The 25,052-nt window shown below is 37.4% G+C and overlaps 1 protein-coding gene across 2 annotated transcripts in view; it reads right to left on the bottom strand.

Moving 5' to 3' along the window:
- Positions 1–25,052, bottom strand: part of EDIL3 (EGF like repeats and discoidin domains 3) — a 482,936-nt gene that overhangs the window by 343,153 nt on the left and 114,731 nt on the right. For both annotated transcript variants that reach the window (XM_027545670.1, XM_027545671.1), the window contains exon 2: positions 8,350–8,478. In XM_027545670.1, coding sequence (XP_027401471.1) covers positions 8,350–8,478 — 129 coding nt within the window. The remainder of the gene's footprint in view (positions 1–8,349; positions 8,479–25,052) is intronic.

Below are 25,052 nucleotides of genomic sequence, written 5' to 3'. Positions count from 1 at the left end.
CATAATGAAATGCAAGTAGAAGGACAGATTATCAGTGAAGGCCGCAAATTTAAAAGAACCTGAACTCATGTTAGAAAACGAATACCGACTACCAAAAGGAAATGAGTTTTGATGGAGTACTACAGAAGAGGACAGAAGACATAATGGGATAAAGCATCTTCATGTTTATTGCTTTTTTTCCTAAATGAGAAAATCTGATCAGAAGCCAGTAAAATGACTGAGAGAATAAAGAGGAAGAACAAGAAATGAAATGATATGCTAACTTTGTTACCCTGAACCGAACAGAACACGGTAACTTTGTTACCCTGAACGCTCAGGAACACAGGTACTTTGAATTCTAAAAGTAATAATAGATTTTACATTACTATCAAATTCCAATGTTTACATCCTTTGTTTTCAGACTGATAGTTTTAATAGGTTAAATGTATGCTAAATATTATTGACACATCTACACAGGTCATTCAATATAGTTTATTCTTAGTAAAATACAAGCTTGGGTTGTATATCATATTCCTGAATCATAAAGACATCACAGTTCATCTTAAAAGAAAACCCCCCTTACCTAAATTTCTCTTTAGTTACTGTCCTCACTCTCCCATCCATAAAATGAGGACATCAGCTCCTCTCTCTGTTTAAACATCAACCTCTCAATCTTTCCTAATGGTCTGACCAAAACATATATCTACTCTTATTCCAGCTCACACTTGTCTTTATTTTTTAATAGAGCTTACCATGGTAAGTGTAGTAATTTACTGTCTAGATCCCCTCTAGACTAGAAGATTTGTGATATCTTTAACAGTTATATTCTCACTGCCTGGAAGAGAATCTGGCACAGAGTATATGCTCAATAAATATTTGATGGATGGACAAAAAATTGAATAAATTGAGGATGTTTAATATAGTCATTTTCTAAAATTAAGGACTACTTTTTAGAGTAGTTTTAGGTTCACAGAAAAACAGAGGAAGGTACAGAGATTTCCCATATAGTCTCCGACCCCACACATGCATAACAACCCCCATTATCAGCACTCCCCACTGAAGTGGTACATTTGCTGCAACTGATTAACTTACATTTACCCATCATAGCAGTTCACGGGGTCACAAAGAGTTGGACACGACTGAGTGACTGAACTGAACTAAACCCATCATAATCATCCAAAGTCTATAGGTTACATTAGAATTCACACTTGGTGTTGTATATTACATGGGTTAGGACAAACGTATAATAACATGTATCTATCATATACTACAATATCATACAGATTATTTTCATAACCTAAAATCTTCCTTACTCTGTCTATTCATCCCTATCACCCTTCCCCAGCATCCACTGATCTAACTGTCTCCAGTTTTGGCTTTCCCAGAAGGTCACATAATTGGATTCATACAGTATGTAGCCTTTCAGTCTGGTTCCTTTCACTTAGTCATATGCATTTAAGGATCCTCCATGTCTTTTCATGACTTCATAGCTCATTTTTTAAAGACCTGAATAATATTTCCGTATTTTAAAACATATCTGGGAATACAGGGGAACTTTCTCAACTTGATAAAGACTATCTATAAAAAACTTACAATACCAGCATACTTAATGAGGAAAACCTCAAAGCTTTCCCATTAATGCTTTTTATTTTTTTTTATTTATTTATTTTTTGAACAGTTATAACGCTTTAGAGTTTCTCCCATTAATGCTTTTTAAAAGCATTAAAAGAAATGCTTTTTAAAATATTTACCCCAGTTTATCTATTCACCTACTGAAGGACATCTTGGTTGCTTCCAAGTTTTGGCAAATATGGATAAGGTTGCTATAAGTATCTGTGTGCAGGGTTCATGTGGACTTAAGTTTTCAACTTCTTTTGGCAAATACCAAGGAACATGATAGCTGGATCATATGGTAAGAGTATATTTTGTTTTGTAAAAAAACTGCCAAAGTATTTTCCAAAGTGTCTGTAACATTTTGCATTCTCATCAATAATGAATGAAAGTTTCTACTGCTCTATGTGCTTTCTAGCACGTAGTATTCCAGCATTCAGTATTGTCAATGTTTTAGATTTTGGTTATTCTGAGAGGTGTGCAGTGGCATCTCATTGTTTTAATTTGCATTTCCTTGACAACACATGATGTGGAATATCTTTTCATATGTTTATCTGTTTTCTATACATCTTCTTTCTTCCCAATCTTTGTCCTTCCTTTACTTGTCTTACTGCATTAGATTGCACTTTTAGTACAAGATTAGAACAGAGTGATGATACAGGTCATCCTTGCCTTGTTTCTGATCTTAGTAGGAAAGCTTTGAATTCCTCAACATTAAGTATGATGGTAACTTGTAGGTTTTTTTGTTTTAATAAATATTATTTATCAGGTAGAGGAAGTTGCCTTGTATTCCTGGCTACTTTATAAAAAAAAAATTTCCTCTAAATCTTCTATGTGCCACAACTGATTCCAGCAAAATTGATCTTGGCAAGACCATCCATAAGTCATATGTAATCAATGTAAATGTTTGCCTTGGTCAACTTCTCCACAGTATTTGGGCATTGCTGATCACTCATTCCTGTCTGCTCTTAACTTTGGCAGCACAACCCTTTCCTGGTTTATCTTCTGTCTCCCTAACCACTCTTTCTCAGGCTTCTTTACAGATTTTACTTTCTCTTCCTATTGCTTAATTCTTGGTCCTCTCATTTCACAAGTTGTTTTACTTCTGGACAGACTCACACACTCCATGAGCTTAAATAACTATCTGGATAATTATGACTTCCAAACCTGTTCCTGCTGTCTTTACTAATATCTAGCAGATTCCTCCAATTCAGTAAATGAAATATTTGTTTTCTGCCTTCCAATCCTTTGTATCCTCAACATTCACTGTCTCAGTAAATGGCACCAAGTTGCCCAGGCATCAGAAATTTGAGCTGTTTCTTCTTTATTCCTCCTTTTATGCAAACCCCTTTTATTCAATAACCCCATAAGTCATGAATAATTATATATTGCATCCTTTAAATACTTTAATACTTTGATTGAATACTTCAAATACTTTAATACTTACTGACTCTCTCCTTTTCATCCTGTTCCTGACCCAGGCTAAGATCATCAAGTCTGACCTGGTTTCTGCTGTAGCTTACAAATTGTCTCCTAACTTATTCTGCTATGATATTTTTTTCCATATTGCAATAGCAGTGATCTCCTAAAGGCACAAATCCTCTCCATTACTCTTAAAACGAAGTTCAAATTCCTTAGAACATCACTCAACACTGCAGAATCTGCCACTATCACCATTGCCAGACTCATAGCTTTTGGCCTGGTAGATTAAAATTATTATTTGGAAATACGTCAAAATACGATTTTTTTTCAGGTAGGCATGTGTTCTCTGACACCAGCTTAAAAGAGGACACCTGCTTTATATTCTTATGGCTCCATCTAGTTCTCCCATCACAAAGTCCATCATATTTATTTACTTTTTTATTTATCTGATTTCTAAGCTAAGCAGCAATTCCTGTAAATTTTGTTCACCAATGCATCTCTGCCATTAGGTAACTTTTCTACTTTGTCAGTGCTTAGTAAATATTTGTTTAAGAATAAGTGAAAGCTAAAATTTTATTTTGTTGAAGTCAATCACATTGTCCCCCTTAATTACATTGATATACTATGTAATCAAGTAAAATTTATATTTGTTACTAATTCACCAAATTATTCTGAAAGCAGAGAGTGGAGAACTATACCACAGAATTCAGGTGCTTTAATAAGTCCCAAGATTTCCATATATGAATGCCAGAGTATTCACTAGCAATAGATAATTTTCTATGAAGTAAATGTGTCAGCGTTTGGCTCAAAACTCCACAGTGCCATCCAGGAATGTGAGTAGGTAGTTGGGAAGTAATTTGGGGTTTAACCACATGGTGCTCTGTCTACAAGTCCCCTGGAGAGGGTGGCAGCGTCCAGTGAGCATCTGTGTGAACACTGGGAAACCTGGCTGAAGTCTGCAAGTCAGAGGACCCTAACTAGACTTTCTTCCCCTTTCCTTTGCTCATAGAGATGCTTTCCTATTGCCTTTTGCGGAGATCAGAAGTGAGTTTTCATAACTCTTAAGAGGCTGAGAACATTGTGTGTGTGTGTGTGTGTCTGTATAAGGGATATGTGTGTGGGGAAAGGAGCAGACACAGAGATGGGAAGTGACAGAGATAAAATAATGATACTGGAGTATACAGCTAGATCAAGAATTAAGTCCAAAGAAAAGCAATACTGTCTAGTAAGTGAAGTTCACAAATCTAATAAGTTAATTTCTCCAAACTGCCACAAGTAGTATAGAAATGTAAGTGATGTGAAGATTGACTGCAAACAGGGTGAAGTGTTTTGTGCTTATCTGACACTACATGCTTTTAGAGGCACGAGATAAAGTACAAAAATGGATGAGGCTCTCTTTGAAATAAGCAGCATCAAGAAATTAGGTTTGAGGTAAAATCAAAATGCAATTTTTATCAAAATGCAATTTTTATCTCTGAGAGTAGCATATGTTTGAAATTCCCCCCCATATACTGCAATAAAGTATATTTTGATTGTAGAATAAAGAGTAATAATAATGTTTAAACTTAGATCAAAGCACATGTGTTTTAAGCTAATATAGACCAGATTGTTTTCTATTCATTGCAAATGTAAGGCAATTTAGAACTTCATATCGGAGAAGGCAATGGCACCTCACTCCAGTACTCTTGCCTGGAAAATCCCATGGATGGAGGAGCCTGGTAGGCTGCAGTCCATGGGGTCGCTAAGAGTCGGACATGACTGAGCGACTTCACTTTCACTTTTCACTTTCATGCATTGGAGAAGGAAATGGCAACCCACTCCAGTGTTCTTGCCTGGAGAATCCCAGGGACGGGGGAGCCTGGTGGGCTGCTGTCTATGGGGTCACACAGAGTCGCACATGACTGAAGTGACTTAGCAGAACTTCATATAATCACAAAATGTATATGGTTCAAAAGGTTAACAGAAAGCTTAGACATCTCTATCTTTGGGAGGATTAATGTAAAAGCAAAACTACAGCGGTGCTGACAGTTCAAATCATTTGTCTTTTAAGACAGCACATTAAAATACCTAGAGCTTTTGAGGGATTTTTTTTTTTTTTTTTTTTTGGACAAAATCCTAGTACACTCTATTCTTCTGCATCAGCACTACCCAACAGCAGGGAAACAACAGTAATGGGCCAAAAATGTTCCAGAGAAGTAGTAGACTTTTTAAATTAAAAAGGCAAGGTGGTCTTTAATGATCTAATGTTCATATATTTTGTAGCAATTGCTGCTGTTTAGTTGTTCAGTCGCGTCAGCTCTTTGCAACTTCATGGGCTGTAGCCCACCAGCTTCCACTGCCCTTTGGATTTTCCAGGCAAGAATACTGGAGTGAGTTGCTATTTCCTTCTTTGAGGGACCTTCACAACCCAGGGACCAAACCCGTGTCTCCTGCATTGGCAGGGGGATTCTTTACCACTGAGCCACAAAGAAAACCTAATAATTAGTTTTAAAGTCATGAAAAAAATAAGGTAGGCTGGATATTAAAGATATTCCTATTAACTATTTTTATTCAATACATACTTAGTATTCCCTGATTATATGCAAGAGTTAAGAAAGAGGTGGAAGAAATGTGGGGGCTTCCCGAATAGCACAGTGGTACAGAATCCGCCTGCAATGCAGGAGCTGCAAGAGACGCGAGTTCGATCCCTGGGTTGGAAAGATCACCTGGAATAGGAATGACAACCCACTTCAGGCTTGTTGCTGGGAAAACTCAACGGACAAAGGAGCTTGGCAGGCTACAATCCCCAGGGTTGCAAAGAGCTGGACACAACTGAAAGGCTGAGTACATACACATACAAAAGAAATATTAGGTGCTTTAGTAACAGAGAATAATGAATCTAAGTAAACTTTAATTATATAAGCATTTGATTTTTAAAAGTCTCATTGAACTATGAGGAATATGGCAGTATGTTTAGTTTTTAAACTACTGTAGCCTATAGTATTGGAGAAGGCAATGGCACCCCACTCCAGTACTCTTGCCTGGAAAATCCTATGGACGGAGGAGCCTGGTAGGCTGCAGTCCATGGGGTCGCTAGGAGTCAGACACGACTGAATGACTTCACTTTCACTTTTCACTTTCACGCACTGGAGAAGGAAATGGCAACCCACTCCAGTGTTCTTGCCTGGAGAATCCCAGGGACAGGGGAGCCTGGTGGGCTGTCATCTATGGGGTCACACAGAGTCAGACACGACTGAAGCGACTTAGCAGCAGCAGCAGCCTATAGTATCATTCTGATAAAATGACAAATGTTGTTTAAAAATATGGCCCAAAGTATTCAAGTATTTATTTCAAAATTCTATAAAGATACATATCCATATAGTCAAAGCTCTGGTTGTCCAGTGTCATGCACAAATGTGAGAGTTGGACCATAAAGAAGGCTGAGAACTGAAGAACTGATACCTTCAAATTGTGGTGCTGGAGAAGACTCTTGAGAATTCCTTGCACAGCAAGGAGAGCAAACCAATTAATACTAGAGGAAATCAACCTGGGATATTCACTGGAAGTACTGATGCTGAAACTGAAGCTTCAATAGTTCGGCCACTTGATGCAAAGAGCCAACCCACTGGAAAAGATCCTGATGCTGGGAAAGGTTGAGGGCAAAAGGAGAAGTGGGTGACAGAGGATGAGATGGTTGGATGACATCATTGACTCAATGGACATGAGTTTGAGCAAACTCCCATAGATACTGAAAGGCAGGGAAGTTTGGCATGCTGCTGTCAATGGGACTGCAGAGTCAGACACGGTTTAGTAACTGAACAACTGGCTTCTTAATTATTAAAACACATTTGCCTCTTCGATTCCAGATTTGACTTTTATAAAGCAGCAACCAAAACATTATATGCTACAAATCTAAGGCACTGCTGATTTGGGGTCAGTGGACTCAAAATATAACACTAAATTTTAAGTTTATTCATATATTTTTTAGGAATACTTATGACTCTATTCTCAGAGATATAGACTTTTGTGAGGAAAGATTCCTCATATTAAACCCTGAAATTCACTGTACATACTTGGAGACTTGTCAAAGTAGTTAAAATTTGTATTCCTATAACACTGCATCAAATCCCCTAAACTAGTAGCAAGTTAATAAAAGCTTTAAAAGAGAATTGTCTTTGAAATGAATCAAATGAGCATAGTATCTGTCAGCAATAACATAATTAACTTTTTCAAATATACTACATTCTTATCAATGTAACATAAAAAATACAAGTGAGATACACTTGTACTTTAAAAAGTAAAGCACACTAAAATGCAATAGGTAGTAGCCAAAAATGGCTAGTTAGTGGTTTTATTTAATTATTCTTTCATTCATTCAACCAACAGTTATTGGGTTCCCATTGCACATTAACTATAGGTGCGTTAGATACAATGATGAGTAAACACACTGATCCCTTACTATAGACACAATTACTTCTCTTCTTCAAAACTATTTTTAAAATGCTATGAAAACTTCTGAGTTTCAAAGTTTATGCTGGTTGACTGAGCTTTAATCCAGTACATAATTTAGTTTTCCTATATTGAACAGATACAGCCTACTTTTTTATTCTTAGTATTGACATGAAAAAGACAATTTTTTTTTCAAATGTAACCATGATATTACTTTTAATCAGAAGAAAAAATATCTATATAAATTTACATAGTGCTAAATTATTTAAAGTACCATTACCTTCTCAGTGGGGAGTAATTTTGAAATTATGGAAGCTATCCTGAATCCATAATGATATACGCCAGTGAAGTACTTCACACATGAAAACATTTTGAAATGTGATCACTGACTGATATTTACCAAGCATGTTTTTGAAACTCTGAAGAACAATCCAGCTGGAATAATTTTTCTTTCATCATATATTTATAGTCTTAGAAAAATAACGATTAAAACAGCTATAAAATGTTGATGAATATTTTCAGGCACTAAAATAAGTTCTACTTTATTTACAGTGACTATTTAACTTGACTAAATTGACTTGGGAATTACTTTCCAGTGAAAATAAAATTTAAATGTATATTAATATTAGAAAGATAAGAAATTTATTATATTCAAGTAGTACTTGTAGTGCTTTTAAATTATAATGTTAATCACTAAGTCATATTTTTAAATTATTTGTGAGCACTACAAATAATAATATAATTTATTAAATAAAAATGTTAAAATTGAGAGACCAATAGAAGATTACACTAATTAGCAACACACAGCAATCTTATACAGAGCACCCATAACGCACTGATCTCCAAATGTGTCAGTCATTCATGAAAACAACGATGATAGCTATTGAAATGCTTAAATCTTGCACTTACCAACCTCCACAACACTAGAACAGTTGGGACCTGTGAAGCCATCTGGACACTTGCAGGAAAAGGAACCATCAGACAATCCTGGCAAGCAGATACCTCCATTTTCACAAGGATTGGGATCACAAATATCACCTGAGAAATAAAAAAACAGATATTGACTGTTTTTGCCTTAGACACTAAACTGTATTATTTCATAACTCCCACTCATCTTCCTTTGGTAACATCACAATACTTTATATAGACTTACAGATAAGGTAGGCAAGACCCATTTGAAACCATGTACTTCTAAAAGAAATGGTCTGTCACAAGGTTAAAATTAAAATTTTCAATTCAAACATTGCATACTAGATTGCATACTAAAAGCAAGTAATGTACTTTGGAATTCTTTCATTATGTGTAAATGAAAGATTTTCTAGCTTGTTAAAGATTAACCAAAATGTCTGCAGTTGACTGGTCTGCTAATTACTCCTATAAATAACCTATCTATATCCGCACATTTTGCTTGATAACTTTGCAAGTTCTCTCAGTAAAGGGGGTGCTTATTTCTTGATGTCTAGAGTCTGGGCTTATCCATGTGACTTGCTTTGGCCAGTAGGGTGTTAAGAGACTTAAAGTCAGTTGATATTTGATAAAACATTTTAATCATTCTGCTTCTTTTCTTGGAACTCTGCCATAGCCCTGAGAGTAAATTCAGCCTAGCCTGCTCAAGAGAACTGAGAGGAAATATGCAAGGAAAGAGAAATAACCTGTGCAGTAACCAAAACCAAAAACACGTGGCATGGCTTTAACACAGGTAGTGGATGGAATCTGGAAAAGCACTGAAAGAATGGCCACAGGAGGCTAGAAAAATGGGTTCTCTGTGCTATATAGAGATGCAGTTGGTAAGACTATCACCTGAGGAAACTCTGGTGAAAGAAAATGTACCTAATAAACTTCTGTATATGAGTAATGGCGTTTGTAGGCAGAATGTAAAAGTGTCACTTGATTTAATAACTGTATTTTATAAGGTATGATAAGAAAGAGACATGCTAAATAAAGAACTGATGAGTTTGAAAGTAAAGGAATAGGGAGGCACCAGGACTTATGATAGAAAACAAAACAATTTCTCAACCCCAGCTTCTCAAACCAGTGGAAGATCAAATCCAGAGCTTTGTCAGAAAGACATGGCTTCAGCATAAATATCAAATGAAGGCTGTAGCTACAAGACCTTTGTGAAAACATTTCATGTAACTCAGGTGCAGCCTGAAAGAATCTCTCAGCTAAATAGAAAGAGATTCTAGAAATCTTAAGGATATTATCCCTGAGCAGCCTGACAGATCCACAGTAGTGCTGATTAGGTATGGAGTGATAAACAGGCTTCAGAGAATCACAGGTGTGGCTTTGCAAAGAGCATGTGAATCAGATTCAGAAAAGCCCATACAACTTCTAAAGGAGCTTTATAGGTAAAGGTGCCATCTCCTGGAATAAAGGGGAATGAAGCTTTTAAAAATTAAAAAAAAAAAAAAAAAGCAGCGGGGCCCCAACTTCCTTAGTACTTGGTATTTCGAAGAACTTTATTCCCCTACAGAAGTTTTCTCATGAATGATTTCATCTTTTCTCCAGACTAACTGCTCTAAAACTTAACAGAAAAGGAAAATGGAGGTTAAGATATTTGTGAAATTTATAAAGCAGGTCATTAGCTATACTAACATGATAGACTAAAATACTACATTGGCACTGGATAAGATATTAGAAAAAGAGTCCTGAAATAAGTTAATAAATGAAAGAATATGCTTTGGGATTACCATAGAATTTAGCATGGCTGAACCCTGGAGTATTTGCTTGGTAATGACTGAAAAAGTATAAATATGTCAGGTCAGGGGAGATTAAAAAGTGACAGCGCCAATTATCAGTTGAGGAGACAACAAATGTTTTTAATATGTATTTTAAAGCTTTAACATGGTCAGATATATTTTAAGAAGACTATTCTGGCAGCATTATCTATCAAGTGCATTTGAAAGTGATGAATGGTAAAGATATTTCAATAGATTATTTATTTATCTCTTTATGTATCTAGCTAGTGAGCCATTCAACTATTCCTCCATTTGTCCATCCAACTATCTATTCTTTGAGTACCTATTTAATGATAGGCACCAAGTGGTAACATAAGAGACATATATAAAGAGTCCTTATGATCAACAAGTACAGATCCCACTACAGGAGATGAAAAAGATAGAAACAATTAAAGCACATGGTAATAAGAACTATGATTAGTATACATGATCCAAATCACAGGATCACAGGAGACTTCTAAATGGATCCGGTGCTGTTCAGTGATGCAGAAGAAAAGAAGGTACATGCTTAACATCCCAGGAAAAGAAAATAACATATATGAAGGAAAAAGATCACTACGCATCCTAGGAACTTCAAATAGGCTACTATAATTAAAGCACAGAAGAGTATGATGAATAGAAAGAAATGAGTAGAAAGAAACGTTAGCATGGTCATCTAGATAAATGCCTTGTATGCTGTACCCCAAATTCTGAAGGTTTTCTGTCGGCACTGAAAAATCATAAAAGGACTTTACATATGAGCAAGTATATGATCACATTGGTGTTATGGAATGCTGACTTAGGCAACATTGTGTTGAATCAGATGGGGGACTAAGCATGAATCTTCTGAGGTAGTCCCATAAAAAATGACGACTTCCTTAACTCTCTTTAGAGGTAGCCAGGGACAAGGAAAGCAATGTAAGCGTCATTTAAACCCAATCCAGTTAATAAATGCTAGCTAATAAGATAGGAAATGATAGTCCCCCCAAATTACTACCTCCCCCATTAGAAACAAGGGGAGATTGTCTAGAAAGTAAATTACTAGTTTAAAAGTGTGATCCTGCTTGTCTTTCTTCAGTGTGAGCAAAGAAGCACAGCTTTATACAGTCAGACTAACAACACTGCCATCTGCTCACTCTGTACATTGCATAAAGATGAGTATTAACACCGAAGCTTTTTTTTTGATAAGACGTCAGTCATATTTCTGTGCACTGTGAATACTACGAAAGAGAAGTTCTACATTCCCCAGACGAGGATCTGTTGTTGCAGCAATGTCAACAGATCAAGGAACATTGTGGATGTTTATATTGATTTATTTACACTGACAGGCGTGATCTCCACAGGAGAAAGGCAAGGCATGAACAGTGTCCTACAGGCTCACAAGAATACAGGCTATATTTATACATTTACCCAAAACCCAGATCCCTCATTCTCATCCCTCTCACTCCTACAGCCAGTTTCCTTTATGTGAGCTCACCCAGAGTCGCATGAGACCACGACGTCGGGTCCCTTTGGTTGACCCCCCATCACACAGGGCTTTGTTGTCCTAAGAAACCTTTCTTAGTACTTGTGCTGCCCTTCATAAGTGATAATACTTAATCTAGTTGATTTTCTACTGGCGTGTCTGCCAGTCATATGATGCTTCTGTGGTCACAGTGAGACAGACACAGTGGTCTGTTTACCTCTCATAGCTCGTAGATGCCAGCTGCTCTTCAGCTGACCTGTTTTCTCTTTTGTACTTCTTGTTCTTTCTGCTTATTACTTATTTCTAAGATGTTAATATTGTGAAAACCCATATTTTATCACCATTATTGATATCTACTAGTGTCTTTCTGAAACATAGAAAAGAGGTAATAGATTTGACCAAATTGTGCCAGTAGAACTAAGAGGACATTGTGACCAAACTGATGTGTGGGTTGAGGGAGAGCAAAAAATCTGGATTGATTTCCAGAGCTCTTGCCTGTACAACTGTAAGGCCATCTTTCATAAGGAAATACAATGGATTCATTGTTAAAGGAATTATTGTGTTTAAGAAGTCTGCAGAGTAGCCAAAATGAAAATGTCCTATAAAGGTATTGAATGATCAGATATGAAATCAGAGAGCGTTTGATAAAACATGGATTGTTAAGTATGGATGTGAATACTATAATCCAGTGAGAGTCATTAAAGGGAGGGGAGGGGAGCAGAGCAAAGGGGAAAGGAGAGGGGAAGAGAAGTCCTTGGGCACACTAACAATAAATGAGAATAAAGAGGGAAGATTCTTCAAGAGAGAAAGAGGAAAAAAATAGTGATAGGCCTCTTCCACAACAGTATGTATATCCAGTCTATTCACTTAGGGTCTAATATGTTAAGGACTGCCTGAGATTAATTAAAGGCCCTCACATGTAGCTGTGATAGATGGATACTGTCAGCAAAAAAAAAAAAAAAAGAAAGTTTAGATGGGCACAACAGAATCCAAACACAATTAGGGTGATTAGAGGATATGCTATGTACTTGTTTTCCCACACCTAATTATTAACAGCACCCTTGTGTCAGCTGTGTTCTCCATGAAGACAAAGAGTATAGCAAGTTTATTAAGAAGTAACACCCAAGAAAAAATGAGGAAGAAGCAGAAAAGGGCTGGGAAAGCTTTGATCTTGTGATGCAGATCTGACACCTGTGAAAAGAAATGGGTGGTGGTGGGGAGCAGGGAGGTCACTGAAGGAAGACTGAGCCTAGGAGTCTCAGTCTATAATGCAGAATTGACAGTCTTAGCTAATCTACCTGGGAGCTCCAGAGCAAAGATTATACTTTAGAGGAATCCCCAAAAGGCAGAAATGACCAGACACTTGCTCAGTTTTTGGCAGGAGGAGGCCCAGGCAGAGCAGGGGCTCTAAGGCTCTAATAAGATCATGAAGAAAGTTCTACCAAAGAAAGTCGGTGGAAGCTAAGTGCATTCATTCTTTGCAGCCAAACAGCTTGTTCTTTCTTGAAAGGATATTGGAGCCATGCACCTTCATGTGTACCAAGGTCCTCTTTCACCCTCAAAGCTGTCCTGGTTTGGATAAGTTACATAGTTACTTTGGTCAAAACCAAGGTATCTTAGCTTTCTTTCTTTTATCTACACCCGCTATCTCAGTAGGCTGATACCTTCAGTTCAGTTCAGTTGCTCAGTCATATATAACTCTTTGCGATCCCATGGACTGCAGCACGCCAGGCCTCCCTGTCCGTCACTCCGGGAGCTCAAACTCATGTCCATTGAGTTGGTGATGCCATCCAACCATCTCATCCTCTGTAGTACCCTTCTCCTCCCACCTTCAATCTTTCCCAGCATCAGGGTCTTTTCAAATGAGTCAGCTCTTTGCATCAGGTGGCCAAAGTACTAGAGCTTCAGCTTCAACATCAATCCTTCCAATGAATATTGAGGACTGATTTCCTTTAGGATGGACTGGTTGGATCTCCTTGCAGTCTGAGGGACTCTCAAGAGTCTTCTCCAACACCACAGTTCAAAAGCATCAATTTTTCAGCACTCAGCTTTCTTTATAGTCCAACTCTCACATCCATATATGACTACTGGATAAACCATAGCCTTGACTAGACGGACTTTTGTTGGCAAAGTAATGTCTCTGCTTTTTAATGTCTCTGCTGTCTAGGTTGGTCATAGCTTTCCCTCCAAGGAGTAAGCGTCTTTTAATTTTAAGGCTGATACCTTAAGTAGAAACCAACCCTTTCTGGCTAAAATTTCAAGTCTAATTCAAATGTACTTCAGGGACTTCTGATTCTCTGTCATTTCAATTAATCTGAAAAAGCATCAGCTTAAGAATCCTGATTAAAATGCAGCTGACTTCTGGATTTCAAGTCAGTGCTTTGTTGTCTCTTTGCCTCCCAGTGGATGCGCTGGTAGAGTCTTTTAAAACTAAGATGGCAACTGGTACAAGAAGACAGGCTCAGGAACGGAAAACAGGACAATACACGCCTTCATGGTTCTTTATTTCACTGTCAGCAGGTTCCTAAAATATACCTCTGCAGATTGTAATCTGTGTGTAGTGTTACACCTTGATGCTTCGTGGCTGGCTGGCCTCACCTGCTTTAGATTAGGACAGATGTGTTTAATTTGAATCTAACTATGTTTTACGATTCCATCTGCAGTTTATGGCAGACTCGGCAAATTAAGCTGATGCCGATTTTCCTTTTGGCAATCGAATGCAGCAATTATTTTCCCCAGGGGCAAGAAATCATTGCAGGCTAAATTTAACTTCCCATTTGCCTGCTCTCTCCCCCCACTCTACAGAGTTCTATTTGGACTGGGACCATCCTGACTGTGCTCCGTGTCCTCCTCATTCTTCTCACTGACCCACCATCTGTTGCCAGTCACCTCCTGTTCAAAACGATTTAGGGATGTCTTATTTCACTTTATTATCAATTGCCTGATCTTTTAGCCAAAATCACAAAGTGTGTATGAATCTATAAAATCCAGCACTGCAGAAGACAGTGCAGAAAAGAAGAAAAAAAAAGCACTATAATTTGTACCATTATGACTGTGGTTGTGTTTTTCTGTGGGCTCAGTATACAGCCATGCAACTTATGATGTAGGGAAAAGGAGAAAATTCTATGTTAGCACTAACCTGGGAATTAGGTGGACAGAACAGCCAATTTGCCTCATTGATATGTAACTATCTGATGGTTTATGCACTGAGTTTTCTTTACATATTACTGCTTATCTCCAGTTTACAAATCAGAGAACCCCAACTCAGTTATCATGTATTGATACTCCAGGAACCAAACATTAGACACTGGGAATGTTGCCTAGATGAAGACACATATGAATCCTGCACTCCTGAAATTCATAGTATAGTGGAGGGGATGCACATAAGAAACTGACAAATAAGCAAGGTATTGTCCACTGTAACAAAAACCATGCTGGGGTGGGGGAAAGGTAAGAGGAGGACAACCTGATGAGAAAGGCAGTGAATGCAACTAGTTACGGGTGCCTCTTGAGCTGAAGCTGAACATTAGCCAGTCATGTTAAAACCTAAGAGTCTTCTAAGCAGAGGGGATAGCAAGTGTGTGGCCTGAGTGATAGGCAAGAGAGTGATGAATTCAAGCAATACGAAGGAGGCCAGAGTGTCCAGAATACAGTGATAAAGTGTCACTAAGTGGTTTTTGTCAGCAACAGAGTTTTAGCAGGAACCAAGTTATAACTAACGCCCCACATTTGATTCTCTGTCCTTAGGATAATCAAGGACATTTCTTCTAAGCCTACTCTTACTATATTATCAAACGTCTACTGAAAATATATTATTGTATTTCAATTTTTTAGATATTAATATAGGTACACAGTACTGTGTTAACATAATGTTGTAAATATATGAATAATTTATTTGGATGAATGCATGCATCTCCATTTCCTTGGCTCCTTTAGCAATCCAAGAAGCCACCTACAATATATCTGTACCTTCATCCCTGCCCTCTCATTTCTGAAAGAAAATTTGTATACAGATGCAATATTAAAAATAAAAAAGTAGTAACATATCTCTAAAGCATATAGCTATACTAACACAAGATATTAATATTAATTTCTTCAACATCTCTGCAAACTAAATGTAAAAACTGTCACAGTACATATTTATATGTGGTTAAGTAAATGGAGACTATATTTTGTTTTACTTTGGATCTTTTTTAATGGAATTATAATTGACAAATAATATTATATAGTTTCAAGTGAACAACAAACATGGTGATTTAGTATTTTCATACACTACAAAATGACCACCACAACAAGTCTAGTGACCACATGTCCCCACACAGAGTTATTATAATGTTACTGACTATATTCCCAGTACTGTAATATTACTTCCCTGTGACTCTTTTATTTTATAGCTAGAAGTTTGTACCTCTTAATCCCCTTCACACTTTTCACCCATCTTCCAACCCTCTCCCCTCTGGCAACCACCAGTTTCTGTTTCTGTTCTATTTATTCACTTGTTTTGTTTCTTTGGCTGTACTACGGGAATTGTGGGATTTTAGTTCCCTGAGCAGGGATCGAACCCCGACCTTAGTAGTGACAGCTCAGAGTCCTGATCACTAGACCACCAAGGAATTCCCCTTGTTCATTTGTTCCAGTCTTTAGATCTACATTTTAGTGAAATCATATTATATTTGTATGTCTCTGTCTGACTTATTTCACTTAGCTTAATACCCTCTAGGTCCAAGTTTACATGATCAATTAATCTATGACAAAGGAGGCAAGGATATTCACTGGGGGAAAAACAGTCTCTTCAATAAACAGTGTTGGGAAAACTGGACAGCTACCTAGAAAATAATGAAATGACTACTTCCTTACACTATACATAAAAAATAAATTTAAAATGGATTAAAGATTTAAATGCAAGACCTGGAACTATATAAAACTCCAAGAATAAAATAGGCTCTAGGCCCTTTGACACCATTCTTAGCACAATTTTGGGGGTTATGTCTCCTTAGGCAAGGGCGACAAAAACACAAACAAACAAATGGGACTACATCCGTGTAAAAAGCTTCTGCACAGCAAAGGAAACCATCAACAAAATGAAAAGGCCAACCTACTGAATGGGAGAAGGTATTTACAAATGATATATCTGATAAAGAGTTGATACCCTAAATACATAAAGAACTCATACAACTTAATATCAAAACCAAAAAACAAACAACCTGATTAAAAAACAGACAGGGACCTGAGTAGACATTTTACCAAAAAAAGACAGGCAGAAGGTCAACAGGCACTTGAAAAGGTGCTCAACATCCCTAATCACCGGAGAAATGCAAATCAGAACCACAGTGAGATACAAGAGAACATTTAAATTCATGTTCTACAACCAGGACAACCTCATCTTCCGCTGATTGCTCTCCACTGAACTTGGCAGCTATACTATCACTTCATTTAAACCTGAAAGAAAACAAAAGCTTTGTCTTCAACTGCACAAGTTAGAATTTGAACCAACCTGTAGACAGAGTACTTGGCAAAATGAGCCACTTCTCATACACAAGTGAGCAATAACTCTAGTTAAAATGAGATAAAGTTCAGGAGAATTTGCATAGTCAACCTGGTAAAACTCACAAATGTTAGCACCCTTATGACTTACTGCCAGTGAAATTGTACAGAACAAAATAAATGTCACTTCTGAATCAACAGTAGGACTGAATTTACTTTGGTGTCTCTTGAGAGACCATTTATGCTGAATACTGCAATTTCATCTGTTCCATGCTCTAATGAATTTGATGCATAGACTTTTATTTTAAAGTCTTTCTTTGCAAGCTAAAGCTTAAAGAATGTGGACAGTTTAAAAAACAAAACAAAACACAGTTCAAAAGGTTTGATGTGATTGCTAGCTTCACTTGTGCTTTAAAAACAAATTTTAGTTGATGTTTCAGACCATCCTGCAATTTGGAAGAGAAAGAAATAAGATTAAAAAAAATAAGAATATTCGTGTTGAGAGGATCTGTCATTTCACTGGAAAAATCATGTAACGCACTTGTAATAAAAGAAAAATTAACACCTTGATGTCCACAGGACTCCCAAATGACCAGATGCAGCTATGGAAGACACAAATCTGATGAAAGAACAAGGAAACTTTGTAGACTCACTCAGGGCTACACTAAAGCTAATTTAAAGCAGGATGTTTCTTAGTTGTTTTTGGTGTTTAGTCTCTAAGTCCTGTCTGACACTGCACCCCCCTGGACTTGTGGCATAGGCCCCTAGGCTCCTCTGTCCATGGGATTTCCCAGGCAAGAATATCAGAGTGGATTGTCATTTCTTTCTCCAGGGGATCTTCCCAACCCAAGGACTGAACCCACGTCTCCTGCATTGCAGGCAGGGGAAGTCCTTCTTAGCTGTTAGCCAGTGGTTTATCCCACTATTTTTAAAGATAGTTTTTTCTTCTTAGATAACTTTTTACATGTGAGAGAAATATAGTATTGAAGAGAGTTAGACGGAAACCAGCAATAATTTTGAGTGTTGACTATTTGAATTTTACATCCTTTACCACACAGCTTCAATCAAGGCTAATTGCATGAAAATATAAAAATATTTTGGGCTCTACATTTTGAAAAAGGCTTTTGGCATATTTTGTATTTTAAAACACTCTAGAGAGTCCCTTAAAATAACAAAATCTAGAGTTTTTAGAATTGAAAGGGACATTAGAGATGATCTAACCCAGTGGTTCTCAAACTGTGCTGAATATTAGAATCACAGGGGAGTTTTTAAAATTCCTGATGCCCAGTCCAATTAAGTCAGAATCACTGGGGTTGGAAAACAGACTTCTGCATTTCTTAAAGCTCATCCAAACTTTTCAACTTATTAAAGAAGAAACACAAATAAAAGAATGTGAGGAAGGAAAGAAAGGAGGAAGGAAGAAAGTTTGTATTTTCCTGGTTTCAACTGAGAGGAAGGCAAAAGAGAAGAGAATTTATTAGACTAGCTTTCTTGGTAGTTCAGAATAAGTTATGAAAAAAAATACCTGCAGGAAGTCAGAATCAGCAAATTGAAAATAAAGGCACACAGCATGTTAGGGAGAGCAGAACAGATACTACTTACTACTAACATATATTGAATTTCCATAGAATAATTAGCTGGAACTTTATAAATCACCAGCTAATTCAACCATATCATGGAATTCCCAAGTATTTTTTGACTATATTATTTCTACCTGTGAAGAATATTCATCAAGTTAATATTAACTGAAGCCCATTTACATGACATTGAGAGATAATTGCTGCACATATTATGGGACCCCTGATAGACAATCACCTGCTCTTTATAGAGTCTAACAAAAGACATAGATAAGTTGACAGGTGGTTATCAGAGCATGTTAGGTCTATGAGAAGGGAAACTCCTGGTGCCAAAGGATCATGAAAGAGCTTCGTCAAACTCTGCCCTGTGAGTTAGGAAGCTCTCCCAGGGCAAGTGATCTTCAATTCAAAACAAGAGGATTAATGGAAAGCAGCCAGGCAAAGGGATGGCCCAGAGATCCCCTGCAGAGGGGAACACATGTGCAAATGTAGGGAGCAGAGCCAGAGCCCTGCTTAAGAAACAGGATGAAACTCATTTTAGCTAGACAGAAGAGAGAGAACAGAAATGCAGAGGCAAGACTGAAGAACAGGAGTTGCCCAGGGTGTGCAGTGTCTTTAAGACACTCCTAAGGAGTCTGAGATTTCCCTGGTTGCTCAGATGGTAAAGCATCTGCCTACAATGCAGGAAATCCAGGTTCAGTCCCTGAGTCGGGAAGATCTGGAGAAGGAAATGGCAACCCACTCCAGTATTCTTGCCTGGGAAATCCCATGGACGGAGGAACATGGTCGGCTACAGTCCACGGGGTTGCAAAGAGTCGGACACGACTGAACGACTTCACTTTCTTAAGGAGTCTGGGCATTCCTGAGCATAAAGGACAGCCATTTAGGGGTCTAATCCGAAGGGTGACATGATAGTTCACCCTGGAAGCAATGTGGAGAATGGATTACAGGAAGTAAAGTCCAAGACAGACCAGTGAGGAAGTGGCAAATTTTAGTCTGGCTCGAGGGACTGCTGACTTGCCTTGGAGTACTAATGGAGAGAAGTGGATCCCAAAAGACATATGGAGAGAGGAAATTCATAGAGTCAACGGGATGGCTGAAAAGAAAGAGAAGAACTAAGGATGAAACTCATAAATTAAAATTTAACAGAAAACTCTGCCTTTCATTTTAATAGAAACATGGTTTAAGGAGCAAGTGTGGTAATGGTGATGAAGGGGAGTGAAGATTTCTGTTTTGGAAATGCTTGGACAAAAATGTCTATAGCCATTCACTTGGAGATATTCAGTGAGAAGATAATTTTATCGATTTGAACCTGTGGAGAAAGATTCAGTTTAGAGATCGAGCAATTAGCATAAAGTCTATCTTTTAAATCATGGAAATACAAACACAAATTCTCAGAGGTGTTTCTGGAAACATGATCTAGAAGTAGATACATGTTTCTACCTTGTAATGGAGAAGGAAATGGCAACCCGCTCCAGTATTCTTGCCTGGAGAATCCCCATAGACAGCCCATAGGGTCACAAAGAATTGGACATGACTGAGTGACTAAGCACGGCACACCTTGTAAACTCTCTTAACGTGGAATCATTTCAACTTATTCACCAAATTCTCCCCATGGCAAAGACTGGCGTCTGATCGTTTTATCCAAATAAAATGCTATCAAAATGAAAATTGTGTGGGAGAGAGTTGGAAATGTATTTAAAATGGCAGAAACCTGATAAGTGTTTTGGCGTTGATGGGAGGCAGCTATCAGAACAGAAGTTAAAGGGACAGTAGAGAAGGAAATGCTCAGAAGGTTTGAAAATCACTCAGTTGTGTCTCACTCTTTGTGACCCCATGGACTATACAGTCCATGGAATTCTCCAGGTCAGAATACTGGAGTGGGTAGCCTTTCCCTTCTCCAGGGGATCTTCCTGAACCAGAAATTGAACTGGGGTCTCCTGCATTACAGGTGGATTCTTTACCAACTGAGCTATGAGGGAACACTGTGAAGGATGGGCTTCAGATATATATGGAAGGAATCACCTTTGGCACGAGGAGGGATCTGATATAATACAACCTGGATGTCTATATGTTTACAGATGCTTAAGCAAATTGAGGGAGTTTTCTGGTGTCTCCTCTGTGTAGCAGGGCTGCTGAAAATATGATGGGATCATAGGCTTGAGTAGAGTAGAACGTAAGTAATATGTACTTGCAGTAAATAGAAGGTTGCTGCCTGGAAAGCATAGGAAAAAGCCCGAGGGAAAGGAGTAGGGCCCAGCTGGGCCTGGAGTCAAGAACTGACACCAGCAACACGTACCCAACCTTGTTATCTGGTTAGAGGACAATAGCTAGTGCTCAGGCAGGAAGAAGACCCTGACCCAGGTTTGTTGTGTTACCAGACAGGTGTGATGGAGGTCAACAAAAGAGTGACACCTGACTGCTTTGGATTTTTTAATGCATAAATAAGATAGCTTACTGTGTGTTATGCTCTAAAATCATATATTTTTCTAATTATGAAAAAATCCTAAACCCAGTGAGTTGTTCTTTCAGAGACTATCATAGTTCTTCAGTTGACAGCAAAGGACAAACTAAAAGATAGAATTTGGCTGCTGTATATAAATAATGCAGTACATCATGACGATAACACTTAGTCCATCAATCCTTGTCAAGAACGCAACTCACAGTGACTTTACAAAAACAATCAGCTGCTACAAAGAAGATGAAATCCAGTGCCATATGCAATGGTGGAAGATTCACATTGCCTTCTTTTTTAGACCTTAGACTGTGAATTATTTCGTTTCTAAATGTAAAGCTGCACAGCCACAATAGAAACATAATCTCCAAGGAAAATGAGTAGAAAAACAATTGGCTATATTGATCACTTATTAAGCATAGTGACTCAAGAAACACCAGGACATTTTATCAATCATCACATTACTCATTTAATTATGTTTTTCAGGTAGAAAGGGTATGTAATGCTAAAATTAGAGAAAAAAATTGCAAAGTCTAATTTTGTGTTTTATTTAGAATCTTCTTTTTAAAAGTCATAATTTAAGACAGCAGTAAAATAACAGTTTCAAACTCCAGCATACAAAAGTTGAAGCAATATATTTCACCGTTTTAAGGGCAGCCCCGACTATTTATTGCTAAAACGTTTAAAGTAGTCAATTGTTTCATTAAATAACATGTTTATAAACTGTGCCACTGAACCTGACTATATATGTTCCTCCGTTTGGTGTGTGGAGGAAAGAAATCACAAAAACTAAAACTAGTCTTTTTTGAGCTAAAAATAAGCAATCGAGACACCTATCTAATTTACAGAATGTAAGTCATATTTTACAAGTCTGATTTAGATCTTGATTAAATTTTATAAAAAATGAATGATTTCATATTTATCTTTTACAGTAATATTTTCACATGAAAGCAACACTTTATAGAATAGCTGCCGGATACTCTAATTTCAGGTAATCTCTAACATTTCAGAATTTAAGTCATTTATCCAAAGATAAAACAATCTTAGAAGAAACATAAATTACTTTGATAGGCCACTGTCTGTAGATAGCTTCCTGATAAACAATTTGATATATTTATTTGCTTGGTTAAATTTTCATATATCCTTTGATTCTATCATTACATAATTCAGCCAATGTTAGAACATTTCATTATTGTATAGTAATATTAATATTTTCGTGATTATGTACCAAACACTATACTAAGTGCTTTATGGGTATTATATCATTTAATCTTCATAATATGCCTATGATAAACTTTGCTGATATTGTTAATAAGGCTCATTTTATTTATGAAAAACTGAAATTTACTGATGTTCCAAAATGTAAAGGCATAGAATAACAAGGGCAAAATAAAATTCACATGTAGTCAGCATGGCTTCAGGAATAAGAAACTAGGAATGTTGGGATGATTTCCTTTGCCCCTGTTTTCCTTCACCTTTCTGCTTCAAGTTCTTTATTTTTTAAAAGTTCTTTTCATTCTCTGACTACAGGTCAGTTATTCAGTATTATTATGTATTGTCTACCTTCTCATCTTTGGATAATTGCAGCCTCTTGGAAAATTAAGTGGATGAATAACATATGAATCATTGTTTGAGTCAATGATAGCAAGTACTAGAATAATACCTGGTTCACAGTAGGATATATACACACACATACAAATATATGCATATATATGGGGAAAGAGTATCATATTCATATTTGAATGAACTTATATATAAGTTCTATTAGCACAAGAAACACAATGATGACAATTATTTGAAAATAATAAAACACTTGCAATAGAAATAAAGCCTTTAGAAAACTGAGGTAGCATATCTCACCAGCAATTTGGCTAGAAAGAGGTAAAATCCAGGTAACATTTCACATGCTGATAGCACTGTCCTTCTGTTGTTGCAGTCTGTATTGCATACAAACATGAACACAAAGGGTTTTTTCCTTAGACTTTAAGTTAATAACAACATCTTCATTTTATTGATCACTTACTGTGATCCAAACACCTTCATTTTCAGAAAAAAAATCAAAACAATTGCCTATATTCAGAGCATGTGAATTCTGGCAACAGAATTAAATCAAGAACCTGAACTATTAATTGCCACTTTTTAGCATTATGCTAAAATTCAACATTTGTCCTAATTCTAAAAACAGTATATGTTCTAGGGAAAAAAAAAATCAAGAGACACATGCAAAACAGGGAAACTGGACCCCTTCTCTGCATTTCATTCTTGAACCCTAGCAGTAGCCACTGTAGTGAAGTTAGCTCAGTCGTATTCAAATTTTTGCAACCCCTTAGACTGCAGCCTGCCAGGTTCCTCTGTCCATGGAATTCTCCAAGGAAGAACACTGGAGTAGGTTGCCATTCCCTTCTCCAGGGGATCTTCCCAACCCAGGGATCAAACCCAGGTCTCCAGCATTGCAGGCAGATTCTTTACCATCTGAGCCACCAGGAAAGCCCACTGTTACCTCATTCTTTTGTATCCTCTGTGAAATTTACAAATCAGTTGCAAGAGGGCATCAGAGGGCAGACGCACTGAAACCATACTCACAGAAAACTAGTCAATCTAATCACACTAGGACCACAGCCTTGTCTAATTCAATGAAACTAAGCCATGCCCTGTGGGGCCGCCCAAGACAGGTGGGCATGTTGAAGAGGTCTGACAGAATGTAGTCCACTGAAGAAGGGAATGGCAAACCACTTCAGTATTCTCGCCTTGAGAAGTGCATGAACAGTATGAAAAGGCAAAATGATAGGATACTCAAAGAGGAACTCCCCAGGTTGGTAGGTAACCAATATGCTACTGGAGATCAGTAGAGAAGTAACTCCAGAAAGAATGAAGTGATGCAGCCAAAGCAAAAACAATACCAATTGTGGATGTGACTGGTGATAGAAGCAAGGTCCGATGCTGTAAAGAGCAATATTGCATAGGAACCTGGAATGTTAGGTCCATGAATCAAGGCAAATTGGAAATGGTCAAATAGGAGATAGCAAGAGTGATCGTCGACATTCTAAGAATCAGCAAACTAAAATGGACTGGAATGGGTGCATTTAATTCAGATGACCATTATATCTACTACTGAGGGCAGGAATCCCTTAGAAGAAATGGAGTAGCTATCATGGTCAACAAAAGAGTCCGAAATGCAGTACTTGGATGCAATCTCAAAAACGACAGAATGATCTCTGTTCATTTCCAAGGAAAAGCATTCAATATCACAGTAATCCAAGTCTATGCCCCAACCAGTAATGCTGAAGAACATGAACAGTTCTATGAAGACCTACAAGACCTTTTAGAACTAATACCCAAAAAAGATGTCCTTTTCATTATAGGGGACTGGAACGCAAAAGTAGGAAGTCAAGAAACACCAGGAGTAACAGGCAAATTTAGCCTTGGAATATGGAATGAAGCAGGGCAAAGGCTAATAGAGTTTTGCCAAGAGAATGCACTGGTCATAGCAAACACCTTCTTCCAACAACACAAGAGAAGACTCTACACATGGCCATCACCAGATGGTCAACACCGAAATCAGAATGATGATATTCTTTTTTCTTTTTTTCATAATGATTTCATTTATTTGTTCTGTACATATCTGATTAACAGGCACTAATTTTGTTGATGGAAACAAGAGAACTCTATTGTTATATACAGATTAGAAATGTAAACACTTAGCATTTCCCACAACTACTGACTTCACAAATTACTTTGAATGTTATTTCTTTTTATTTTATTTTATTTTTAAACTTTACATAATTGTATTAGTTTTGCCAAATATCAAAATGAATCCGCCACAGGTATACATGTGTTCCCCATCCTGAACCCTCCTCCCTCCTCCCTCCCCATACCATCCTTCTGGGTCGTCCCAGTGCACTAGCCCCAAGCAT

This window comes from Bos indicus x Bos taurus, chromosome 7 (genome assembly GCF_003369695.1).
Source record: "Bos indicus x Bos taurus breed Angus x Brahman F1 hybrid chromosome 7, Bos_hybrid_MaternalHap_v2.0, whole genome shotgun sequence".
Taxonomy (NCBI): domain Eukaryota; kingdom Metazoa; phylum Chordata; class Mammalia; order Artiodactyla; family Bovidae; genus Bos; species Bos indicus x Bos taurus.
Note: the sequence above shows the minus strand (reverse complement) of the source record. Positions and strands in the feature narration are given on the sequence as shown.